The following is a 12,861-nucleotide window of genomic DNA, read 5'->3' as shown; positions in this document are numbered from 1 at the left end:
TATAAAACATTTATTGTTATTATAATTATAATTATTATTAGTAGTAATTGTAGTAGTAGATGTGATGGGACTCCAAAAGTAATTTAACTTAGTATTTCAGTAGTTTTTGTGGGTGTCTAAACAGTCTAGAACTGTTGATAAAATCAAGAAGAAAATATTTAATCTGCAACTTGTAAATACGCACAACAATCTGAGTCAATTTTATCCCTGAACTCAGCGTCTAAGTTAGCTTTATGACAAAAACAAGGAACAAAATGTGATGTCTTATTAATATTCATGAGTAGTCGATGCTGATTGGTTTGCGTTCGTCTCTAGCTCAGGAAACAGCCAATGGTGAAGTTGGCTTGTTTATGAAGCACGCCGAGAAAATATAAAAACCGGGATCTGATATGTTCGAAAATATATTGATACAAAGAAAGCAAATATTAACATCAGAACATTCTGCCACTTCTACAGCCCGCGAGCGGTCGGGTGGAAACAAGAAGCCTCGTTTTTAGTGAAACAAGAATAAGCAAGAACAAGTAGGTGAGTGTTTTCTTTATTATAGGGGATGCTCTACTGTAAGTTCGCATCTTAAGGGACCGTGTCGCTTGTTATGAACGATGACATCACGTTAAACAAATTCATTTTTGTATTATACCGACACAAAACGAGTGTGGAGGGGGGACTGTTGTACTGTATTTAATTATATAAGATGATGTACTAGTAAACATATGGTTCAAGAAGAAATAATGTTCACCCCCAAAAATGTATCCCAACGTAAACTAGCGTTTTAGCTGATGTCTCATATCATGCGAATATTGCCATTTCTACGAAAGAAACACTGGAGATGTTTATATCGCATCTTCATATCAATCCAGTAGCGCAACTTAGTTGTCAGAATATAAGTCCATCTTGGCGCGAGCGTGCGCACGCGAGAATGTACAGGCTCCTTAAAACTCACTAGTGCTCAAGTGCACACTTGTTTTCGTGAAATACGGAAATAACCCGTTGTGCATAAGCATTAATATTATAACCCAGTAACGGCTCCTTCAGTCGCATACTAAACCCGGCTTAGAAAGTGGTGATTATCTGAGGAAGGTCCCGTGTGACAGCCTGTGCATCAACAACCCCGTCGCTCGGGGTAGGTTACAGTGTTGCAGGAGGGTTTTATTTTAAAGACTAGATGATGTAGTTATCATAAAAGAGCCGGGGATCTGTTCAAAGCAGGAAGCGCTGTGTGTTACTGTGCAGGCGGTTGGAGCTCCCCGACTGCGGGTGGGGAGGGGGGGGGGGTGATGATCGCCGTGTCCAGTTCAGACCAGTTTCAGAGCTGCACATTTCCCGCAAGATACTGCATAACATTTACGGGCATGGGGACTTTTCTCCCCACCGACATCCTCTTACAGGAGAGCAAGTCCAACCTCGCTTTTCTGCTAAAATGCAAAGCCAATAATTTACATGAATGTACTCCAAACTGTAAAAATAAATGGCGTATTTTTTAAATCGTTTTTATAAAACAAATGACACACAATTAATCATTGCGTAATTAACAGTATTTATATATTACTTCGCGCGGAAGACGACTAGTTTGGAGCACAAAGAACATTGCAGAAGATGCGCGCCGCGCTGGTCCGAACCGGCTGAATCTTGGTCTCACGTGGAATTCGCTTGGTATCGGTTTACCGTGTAGCCAATGAGGAGGAGGCATGATCCTGCCGTCCAATGGGGTCGTGCGTGGGCGGGACAATGGGCGGGTAAATGGGTGGAGTTGAGCAGCAGCACGCGTTCGGAGCTCAGCTGTTTTTGTTTATGAGTTGTTTTGTAAAGTGGAACAAAGAGCCCCGTTAACGACACGAGTAACATTATAAACCAGCAGTTTTCTTGAATAATAAAGAATATGATTAAACACACTCACGACCTGTGTTCTGCACTAGGTGTATTTAAATAGATAAATAATAGCTCCCCACATATAAGGTTTATAAGGGTTAGTGACCCAGATTGGGCGACTCTCTGCATCTCTAACCGTTGGTATATTTCCTAGGACAATGGCTCCATCACTTTCCACTGCATTCTCGCGGCGATGGTGGATGGCTGTCACGGCGGTGATCGAGAACCTGCTCTTCTCCGCCGTGCTGCTGGGATGGGGGTCTCTTCTCATCATGCTCAAGTCCGAAGGATTCTACTCGTACCTCTGCAGAGAGCCGGGTAAGAACATTTGATTCAGGTAAATCCAGCTCTAACCTAGCACCAAAACTCCCTGCGGTGAGCCGATGAAGACATAGTCAGGTGTCACTTATTAAGAGGTGTCGGCTTTCATCACCTTGTATTGTACAATCTCAGCCTAAATAAAGCCAGAGAACTAGTTGAGAGAGTATCTTCGTGTACTTTCCTCTTGATGCACTGCCAAAGATGTTGAGTCACTATATCTGCAATGCTCTGTGGCCGCACCGGCCGTGATGCTGCTGTATCTGTGTGTTCAGCCAGTGAGATGTAATGGTATACCTCTTTGATAAAAGGGGTAAAAATCACTCAATACGTCACAAGACAAATAACAGCTTTAGCCCAGTGTGCTAAGGGTTGAACGTGCTGAACTGGAATGTGAAGACCACGCTATGTCCACCTGTGTTTCATTGGTTGACCGTCCTGAGTTTACGTTAGTAGCAGTCGTGTCTGGAGGTGGGTGGAGGGGACAGGGAAGTTTAAACAAGGTCTCGGGAGATTCTCCTTTCCAGCACTGCAAAGGTGATCAGAGATAAGACTGCACCAGGCACACGAGCTGCTCTCTGCAGCTCCGTGTCTACAGCCCAGGGCGCTGAAATAAACTCAGAGAAAGAGCCTGCACCAGTCTGTTCATTAACTAGAGGGCACAGTGCCATACAACAGATGACACCATTGTGCCAGTCATGCCCAGAAGTACGGTTTCCTTTTCCAGGCACATCTAACATGCTAGCACGTGTACATCCTCTCTGAAATGTGTCTGTGGTGTTCTCCGTGCCCACTTATCACTTTACACCGACGGACACGTTAGGCGTTGTTATGGCAGGCACGTTAGGCGTTGTTATGGCAGGCACGTGTGCCCTGCAGGCTGAGAGGTGTAACAACAAGCAGGAGAAACAGCTGCATATGAATGCTGAGAGCTGAAATGAGAGTGGATCTGTACGAGAGTAGATCTGTACGATAGTGGATCTGTACGAGAGTGGATCTGTACGATAGTGGATCTGTACGATAGTGGATCTGTACGAGAGTGGATCTGTACGAGAGTGGATCTGTACGATAGTGGATCTGTACGAGAGTAGATCTGTACGAGAGTGGATCTGTACGATAGTGGATCTGTACGATAGTGGATCTGTACGAGAGTGGATCTGTACGAGAGTGGATCTGTACGATAGTGGATCTGTACGAGAGTAGATCTGTACGAGAGTGGATCTGTACGATAGTGGATCTGTACGATAGTGGATCTGTACGAGAGTGGATCTGTACGAGAGTGGATCTGTACGATAGTGGATCTGTACGAATGTGGATCTGTATGAGTGCATCTGAACGAGAGTGGATCTGTACGTGAATGGATCTGTACGTGAATGGATCTGTATGAGAGTGGATCTGTATGAGTGGATCTGTATGAGTGGATCTGTATGAGTGGGTCTGTATGAGTGGATCTGTATGAGTGGGTCTGTATGAGTGGATCTGTATGAGTGGGTCTGTACGGGAGTGGATCTGTATGACAGTGGATTTGTATGAGAGTGGATCTGTGGGGTTGTCTCTAACCTGGACCCTCAGAGTGTCCTCTCTGCTGGAGTTCATCTCTATGGGAATACCCCTCTAGACGAGTCAGTGCTGAAGCTGTGTCCAGTTCTCGGTAAAGAGGCCAGTGTCTAGCTGCGAATTGTGGACGTGTCATTCTAAAACATTACTCAGCATTAAAACTTGTCATCGCTTCTATATTGCTGCTGAAGTTTATAAAAAATGTCACACGTTTCTAAGCTAAATCTACAGTAGTGTTAAATGGTTATTGCGGAATCTCGTGACGTTTGTCACGATGATGTTCTTACATAGTTACAGTGTGATTGCTTTGGCATGGTGGTTCCAGTCCAGAGGAAAGCAGGCCGGGCCTCTTTGATTGTGCTTCTCTGCTGGGTGAGATGTGGTGGTTTGCGGGGCTGTGTGAATGGGAGGCAGCATTCCAGCTTCTCCTGAAGCTCTCGCTTTCTTCTCCTGGGACCTCCTGGGACCTCCTGGGACCTTCTGGTGCTCAGAGAGGACCCATCCTGACTGGACACGTGACCCTTCAAATGCCTAATTATCAATGTTTGAGCTATTCATCATTTATGTTAGGTTCTGTTGACACACAAGTCCAAAAAAAGGTGCAAATACATTCATGCATTCGTCACACACTGGCCTGTGGTGGCCTAAACAGACACAGATCCGTTCCTCTCAATTCCACCACCACTTCCCCAAGAAGACGTCAGTCTTTGGATATCAACAGTGACAGCTGTCAGATCTGACATGGACAAAGAGTTTCACAGCAGTCAATAAGCCAGGGTGATTCCAGAGTGGTGGACACACATGCAGCTTATACAGAGGAGGTTTTCATCAAAACTGTAATTTCCCCATGGGATCAATACATCCATCTGTCCATCCATCCATCCATCCATCCATCCATCCATCCATCCATCCATCCATCCATCCATCCATCCATCCATCCATCTCTCTGACTCCTGACTGACGTGTTCTCCCCTAAGCCCGTGTCCTGCACTCTCACTGGCGTAACTGTGAGTCTCAAAGGCGTCAGCGAATCTCTTGCATGGTGTCTTTGAATGGTTCACACATAGTGATTTTTGCACCCATGAACTGTTAAGTGAACTGTGGTTAGGTGTGAGTTTGTGTTTGAGCGGGAGTTTTCCCAGCCCTGTCCAGTGCGTGGCGTCTTCCTGACTCCAGCAGGTACTGCGCTGTGACTGACGGGGTCTCCCCGATGGCTCTGGGCTCCGTGAGCGAGAGATTCCATCGGCGTGTGGCTTCGGGGCCTGTTAGTCAGTCGTGTTCAAGGAAAAAAAAAAGAATCCTTCATTCCAGGAAACACAAAGACATGTTGTGCCTTCAACTCTCAACACCAAAACACCCTCCCACACTCTGCATAACCAGGTCCCTCCCACCCTTCCCCCAAACCCCACCCACATCCCCCAAACTCCACCCCCGTCCCCCAAACTTTCAGCTCTGTAAGAGATTTAGCAGAAACAAGGCTCTTTAGAGGATTTCGAGCATTGTGTTGCAAGGGAGGCACATTAACAAAAGCAAAAATGATGAAGAGGGAGAAGTCAGAGTGTGGTACTTCATTCGTCAGAGCAGGACTGGGGGAGTGGCATAGGCAGATGTGGGAGGGGCTTACATGAGACAACTAGACTCCAGGAAAAGATGACTGTTTATCCGGGAGAAGCAGAGGTCAGTGGGTTTCAGGCACACGGCGGTCCCGCTATTCATGTTGTTGATGTAGCCTGCTTCCTGACTACGCTCTCAGCCAGAGCACTGTTACCCCACTGTTACTCCAAGGGTGGGGGATGGGAGAGAGATAAACAGATTTATAGTTAGAGATATAGATAGATGGATAGAGGGAGAGGGAGGGGGAGAGAGCAGGTGAAGCAGCTCGTCCAAACCCGTGTTCTCTTACACCGCCCCGAGGATCATGACTTTCCTGGGAACAGAGGGGATCTTCTATGTGAGCTACTAATAAGTGACTAACTACGCACACTTCCAGGTGTTCACATGACACCTATTATAAGCCGGTTCACATACCTGTAATAAATTATACATATAATAGCCATTGGGAGTTTGCTTTGCAGGGTTTTGCAAATAAAATATTTGTTTTTGATGCTGTAAGCCACTTTTTGAACACCAGATTCTATTTAGGACATAATTATTATAACATCTATTATAATCAGATTGATTGTGTCATCTGTTTTGTCATCCGTCCACGTGTTTGTGTCTTGACAGGAAACAGTACCGTGCAGAACGTGTCCGAGGAAGACACCAGAATCACAGTGAGCCCAACACAGGCCAAGAATGAGGACAAAGAGGTTCTGAAGATGAACGGCTGGCTCATCTGCGATGAGCAGGACGAGATGCTGAACTTGGCCTTCACCGTGGGCTCCTTCCTCCTCAGTGCCATCACCTTGCCCCTTGGCATCGTCATGGACAAGTACGGACCACGCAAGCTCCGCCTCCTGGGCAGGTGAGGATCGGGATGTGTGCGGCACGGGGCGGCCCGGTGTCCCGGCACCGTACGTTCTGAAGCTGCGCGGTGAGAGTTGTTAATGTGACGTGTGTGTGTGTGTGTGTGTGTGTGTGTGTGTGCCGTTTCAGCTCCTGTTTTGCCATCTCCTGCGTCCTGATTGCCTACGGTGCCAGTGACCCTGGAAGTACGTAGCAAACCCTCACTCTGTTAACGCTGTGCGGTACCCACTGTGGGTCTGTCTCCGGGTTTGGGCCGCAGTGTCTGAGATGCTGTGTGTCTCTCGCAGACCTCTCTGTCCTGATCTTCATTGCCCTGGCGCTGAACGGGTTTGGCGGCATGTGTATGACCTTCACCTCTCTCACGGTGAGTGTCTTGAACCAACAAGCCTGTCTGTCTACGTCCCGCGCGCCTGACTGTCTGCATCCTGCAGTCCTGTCCGTCTGTGTCCTGTGTGCCTGTCTGTCTGTGTCCTGCAGGATTGTCTGTCTATGTCCTGCAGGCCTGTCTGTGTAAATCCCACAAGCCTGACTCACAGTTTAAGCCCTGATACAAGTGTGAGGCGACTGTCGATTGCGGGCAGGATCTTCCCAGTGGGTATGTGTTTTATATCCAAGCAGTCGAATAACTCCAGCCATGCCAAACCGTGATTTACTCCCGTCATCGGGCCGTGTTCTAGGAAGCACAGCGGCCCTGCACTGAAGTGCTGATGGATCTGGCTGAAGTTAACTGCCAGGTGTTTAACGGCTTAGATAAGTGAGACTAGTTCTGTGGTTTCCTGTACATATAAACACATATGCATGCACACACACATACAGTCACACATATATCACACAAATGCACGCACACGCACACACACACGCACACACACACACACACACACACACACGTGCTTATGCACGCACAGTTCATGTTGCACATGAGAGTGCTATATATATATATATATATATATATATATATATATATATATATATATATATATATATATATATATAGGCTATATGTTCACATGAGTAAAACAGAAGGCAGACAGACAGTGAGGGGAGGGAGAAAACGTGCCACTCGTGTGTGTGTGTGTGTGTGTGTGTGTGTGCGTGTGTGTGTGTGTGTGTGTGTGCGTGTGTGTGTGTGTGTGTGTGTAAAGGTAGGGGCACATTTACAGAACGCTTTTAGTTGGTTAGCTGTTATTTCAGCTGGGTTTTTTTACGTTCTCTTACTTTGAATAAGTCTGTTAAACAGCTGATCTGAGTGAGTCTCACTCTATCTGTCTCACTCTATCTGTCTCACTCTATCTGTCTCACTCACTTTCTGGAACATGTCTGAAGTGTCTGTGCTTGGTTTGCATGTGTTTCACACACGTCATTATGTCAGTTGAAAGCTGAACTGGATTTTCTGTGAATAGTCACAATTAATGATGACCTCAGCAGTGGGGATTTTTCTTGTTCAGAAACTGGTAATAACTGGTTATGATGGCACACTGACACACATTGCTTGTTTTAAATACCATTAGTGAAATATGTGTCTGAAGTATTATCAAAACGTAAAAGTAGAAAAAACTTCGTAGTTAGACCTCTTACTGCATCTATTTCCAGGAAAGTTAGGGGAAAATTGTATGCATGAGATGTCTATCCTGCCTTTCCCTCTCTCTCTCTCTCTCTCTCTCTCTCTCTCTCTCTCTCTCTCTCTCTCTCTCTCTCCCTCCCCCTCCCTCCCTCCCTGTTCACTCAGCTCTACATGTGTTAACTGCAGTAAACAAGTGAGAATAGCAAGCAGTGGGGTGGGTGTGGGGGTGTGTGTGTGCGTGTGTGTGTCGGTGTGTGTGTGTGTGGGAGGCAGGGTGGATGAGAGAGAGAGAGAGAGATTCCTTCCTTAGCTCAGTTCTCACCCTCCACTCCCGAGGACACTGACTCAGCTGCCTTTAGCTTGACCGCCCCCTCGCTCTCTTCCTCTTTCTGCCCTCTCTCCTCCACACGCTACACACACTCCACACGCTACACACACTCCACACACTCCACACGCTCCACCTGACGGCCCCCGCTCCGCCGTCTGGGTTTCACTCGCTGGGATAACGCCATGCACTCTGCCACTTGTAATATGAACTGTCAAAAAAAACGTCCGTCAAACGTTTTTTTTTTGTTTATGTTGGTATCATGTGAGGCAAAATTTTAGCCAAACAGCATTTTTTTGGGGTCGGAGAGACAATCAGAGAACGGAGGTGTCAGGAAAAGAGAGCAGAGGGGTGAGGGGGAGGGCGGAGACCAAACGCAGATGGAGTTACACGCAGATACTACACCCTGTAAACAAGACATACCACTGCTGTTGATCTGACCATGTTCTTCGTCTGGCTGGCACAGATCTGAAGGTCATCCTGGTTTACCCTCTTGCCCTGGGGCATTAATTTTATTTGCCTTTAGTTAGGTGCACACAGCTGTTGTTCTGACAAACGTCAGTCCTGAAGCACATGGACAGGAGGCTGTTCTTACAGGACACCGTCCACGTCACGGCCGCGGTGTCCTCTCTCTCTCTCTGACACGCGTGGGCGTGCTCACTGGACACGTTCCCCTTCCTTCAGTTGGGTTCTGTCCAGTCACGCGGAGACGTTCGACAGCTGCTGACCCCTGTACGGCTGCCTCTTGCAGACCCGATCGGGCGGCGTGCGGTAACACACTGATGGTTTTCAGAGGTGGTGATCTGCTGGGCCGCTTGTCACGAAACCTTTCTGACCAAGTTCTAAAGGAAACTGCAGTGATCCTCAACCCACACACCGACCTGCTTCCTCCATGTCAGCACGTCTGGAACTTCCTCTTCTGAAATACACCCTGCATCAATGGGGTGGTAGCAGGAAACGGCCTGAAGTCCATGCTAAGATAATAAACTTGGAGACTTTACTGTACATTTACCCAATTCTTGACACAAAGCTTTGAACTCCAGAGCAGGTCAGGGCCAAAATTAGCTCCCCGGGGCAGTTTAAACCCAAAATTAGCCCCGGTGACTCTCTGTGCAAGCGGTTGTTTCCAGTGAGCGTAAAAACAAACAGCCCTCGTTAAACAATGGCGTGTTTAATCTGGCCTGCGTTGCGAGCAGACTCATGTCCAGGGACACTGCTAAACCTCAGAACTTCTTCTTTTCCTGTTCTCTGGCCGCCCCGATCACGATGTTCCACCTCGAAGTAGAGCAGTGTGGTTCAGACGTGTTTCCTCACTCTGCGTTGACCCCTGTAGACGTCGGTACAGCTGCCTGACTGAGAAAAACGAGTTCGCACACATTTCGCGCAGAACGTACAAATCAAAGACGGTCAAACGGCCGTGCGATGTCAGGCGACGCCGTCTCTTTAAGTTTGAGGATTTTGAAGTGTATGAGTTTATCGTGTTTTAAGACACCTGAACACAGTGGAGATTGTGCATGTTTAGGAGACCATCAGAAAGTAGGTAAAAGGTCAGGCCAGTGACGTCTCCGTCTACATCCTCCCACGTCTGCGTGTACGGTGTGAATACAGAAGGACAACTCGCCGTGTTGAAACATGGGCTACTCACTCCGTGTGTCACGTGCGTGCCTGGTGATGCGCTGTAAATCTCCTCTTCAGCAGTCTGTGGTCTCTCACGTGAACAGCCATGTCCCTCCCGCCTGTCTGTGCGATCAGCCCTTGAAATGTGCCTGGGTCTCTCCTGGCCACCTGCACCCTAGAGTGTTTCTGTTCTAGCATGTTTCTTTTCTATAGCGTGCCTGTTCTACAGTAGAGAGCGTCTGTTGTTTTTATTGTCATCTGGGGTGGATGGCCTCCTCCGAGCGACAATGACCTGTGCTCAGATTGCAGACTTGGTTGGGCAGTAAACGCAAGCTTCTATTCTTCTGTGTGTATGTATGTACGAGAGAGAGAGAGAGAGAGAGAAAGAGAGAGAGAGCACCTCAGAGAGAGGGAGAGAGAGTTCAGGGAGTTGCAGGTTCTTGGAAAAACTGTGACAACAGTGCCCGTTTAAGGAAACATCATGTCCGAGTGCTTTGTCAGTGTGGTTTGCTAAACTGCTTTGATGAAAATCTTGGCAGAGCACAAAGTGCACGGAGAACAAAAAAAAAACCCCTGACTTGGCACCAGGTCACACGTCATTGGTTCTAGTTGGATCTAGTTGGCGTCCACACCTCCGTCGCCTCTAGCTGGTCCGTGTTTGTCCTGCTCCTACACACACTCTGCCCTACAAACATCATTAGGCAATACAGCCCGTCCAAGCGTCCAACTGCTAAAAATATTTACATCATGCAGTCAGATGTGGAACAGACCCCCGCCCATATGTCCCGCCCCCCGTCCCGTGCCCCCCCCCCCCCCCCCCCCCCTCTACCCCCTCCACAGGCTGGCCACCAGATTTTTTTTATGCTATGTTGATGCAACATGTATTTCTAAGCTTGTATTAGCGAATGTGTGTGATCCACTGAGGTGCGTTAGTGGCTTTGGTGTATTAGGGATTGTGTGAATGTCCTGTGTGAATGTCCTGTGTGAATGTCCTGTGTGAATGTCCTGAATACCCTCTCTGTGTCCCGCAGCTTCCCAATATGTTTGGAGATCTTCGCTCAACGTTCATCGCGTTAATGATCGGGTCATATGCCTCCTCTGCAGTTACCTTCCCTGGCATTAAGGTACAGCCCACAGGACACGTCCCTCACGGCACACGTCCTCACAACACACGTCCCTCACGGCACACGTCCCTTTTGACACACGTCCCTCACGCCACACGTCCTCACAACACACTTCTTTCACGGCACATGTCCTCACAACACACGTCCTCACAACACACGTCCTCACAACACACTTCCTTCACGGCACACATCCTCACAACACATGTCCTCACAACACACGTCCCTCACAACACACGTCCCTCACAACACACGTCCTTCACGGCACACGTCCTTCACAGCACACGTCCTTCACGGCACACATCCTCTATGGAACACGCCCCCTACCCACACAGCCGTGCTGAATGACGATGATTGTGCTCCGGGGTAACGTCTCTCGTCCTCACAGGTGATCTATGACCTGGGTGCAGCCTTCATCACCATCCTGCTGGTGTGGGCCGGGTGTGCCGGCCTCGTCTTCATCAACTGCTTCTTCAACTGGCCTCTGGAGCCCTTCCCTGGTCCTGAGGACATGGACTACACGTACGTGCTACAGAACATCACCTTTCTTCATTCTTGCTGTCTGTCGTCCCTTTTCATGTCCGTCTTCATTCTTGCTGTCTGTCTTCATTCGTGGCTGCTGCAGTGTGAAGATCAAGTTCAGCTGGCTGGGCTTTGACCACAAGATCACGGGGAAACAGTTCTACCACCAAGTGACCACCGTGGGGCGCAGGCTGAGCGTGGGCAACGCCATAAAGAACCAGCCCAACACGCTGGCCACCCAAGAGGGCAACCAACTCTGCCTGTCCACCGTTGACCTGGAGGTGCAGTGCAAGACAGCTAAGGAGTGTAAGTGTGATTAGATCTTCACGGGATTATCAGCAGTGTGACCCCAGGTCTCTCCTGACCACTGAGGTTAGCTGGTAAAGCCAAAGTTTTCCATCTGCCAGTCGGTAATCCTACCAAAAGGTTCAGGTTCAGTCTCCCACTAGCCCAGACGCGCGTATAAAGGAGAAGAGTCCTCGGTCCTGCGCCCGTATGCCGTCTGAAGCACAGCGATTTACCAGCGTTCACCCACCTGAGCCAGAAGGTGGCGCTAAAGACACCAGCGTTTGGCCAGGCCCTGACTAACGAAGAGCCCCAGTGAAGCTGTTTTTATGTGAATAGAGAGTATTTTAGTGGCCAGAGACATACGCAGTGTCTGCGTTCAGGAGGGATGGAGGGATGGAGGGATGGAGGGAGAGGGGGAGAGGGTCTCTGCTGTAGCCACCCTGCAGGAGGTGTGCAGGAGTGACGCTGATCCATTCCTACTGCGATTTCTCTGTCAGAGAAAATAGTCCTCAGAGGTTTTCTCTCTCTCTCCAGACACCCCACCTCTCCCTCTCTCTCTCTCTCTCTCTTCTCTCTCTCTTTCTCTCTCTGCAGAGGTGAAAATGTTTCAAATTGTTGTGGTTGTAATAAGTCATGGAGTTTGTTTGCATGGCATGATAACAGAATTCTACATTCATTGCGTGTAAGGGAAATAAATAATTTTTTGTTCAGTGTAACTCTCTAGGAAATAAACTTCCCAGAGAGAGGTGTGTGTGTGTGTGTGTGTGTGTGTGTGTGTGTGTGTGTGTGTGTGTGTGTGAACCACCCTAATTAGGCTGTAGGTTTGTACATTCCTGCATTGTGGGGTAATAAACACTGACAAACACCATAAAACCCGAACCAGGCTGTGACAAGGCTTTACATCCCCAGGACAGGCTGCTCAGGACCTGGCCACAATCACAGCCTGTCAGGACGCAGGACATATGTTGCTTTGGTATCCAAACACCTGCAGAATTATTTTCCATTAGGACAGTAGCCCCCGTAACAGCCCTGAACATATCTACACCAGCTCTGCTAGGTCATGGAGACCAGTAGTTTTCCAGATTACTGAAGCCGAACCTGTACAGTTAGTCAAGGTATACCAATGTTTACTTGTACCGAAGGTTCTTACCTCTCTGTCTGTCTGTCTCTCTTTCTCTCTCTCTCTCTCTCTCTCTCTCCAGCCCAGTCCTTCATGC

At 48.3% G+C, this 12,861-nt stretch overlaps 1 protein-coding gene across 3 annotated transcripts in view; it reads left to right on the top strand.

Moving 5' to 3' along the window:
* The first annotated feature begins 365 nt into the window (after positions 1–365).
* slc43a2a (solute carrier family 43 member 2a) overlaps positions 366–12,861 on the top strand; it is a 17,702-nt gene continuing 5,206 nt past the window's right edge. For 2 of the 3 annotated variants that reach the window (XM_076975750.1, XM_076975748.1), the window contains exons 1-9: positions 366–525; positions 2,024–2,187; positions 5,971–6,208; positions 6,340–6,395; positions 6,498–6,574; positions 10,745–10,837; positions 11,223–11,356; positions 11,460–11,662; positions 12,847–12,861. The exon at positions 12,847–12,861 is cut by the window's right edge and continues 129 nt beyond it. In XM_076975750.1, the coding sequence (XP_076831865.1) occupies positions 2,028–2,187; positions 5,971–6,208; positions 6,340–6,395; positions 6,498–6,574; positions 10,745–10,837; positions 11,223–11,356; positions 11,460–11,662; positions 12,847–12,861 (976 nt within the window). In that variant the 5' untranslated portion in view covers positions 366–525; positions 2,024–2,027. The remainder of the gene's footprint in view (positions 526–2,023; positions 2,188–5,970; positions 6,209–6,339; positions 6,396–6,497; positions 6,575–10,744; positions 10,838–11,222; positions 11,357–11,459; positions 11,663–12,846) is intronic. The other variant, XM_076975749.1, reaches the window with a different exon arrangement.

Source organism: Brachyhypopomus gauderio, chromosome 16 (genome assembly GCF_052324685.1).
Source record: "Brachyhypopomus gauderio isolate BG-103 chromosome 16, BGAUD_0.2, whole genome shotgun sequence".
In the NCBI taxonomy this organism is placed as follows: domain Eukaryota; kingdom Metazoa; phylum Chordata; class Actinopteri; order Gymnotiformes; family Hypopomidae; genus Brachyhypopomus; species Brachyhypopomus gauderio.
Note: the sequence above shows the minus strand (reverse complement) of the source record. Positions and strands in the feature narration are given on the sequence as shown.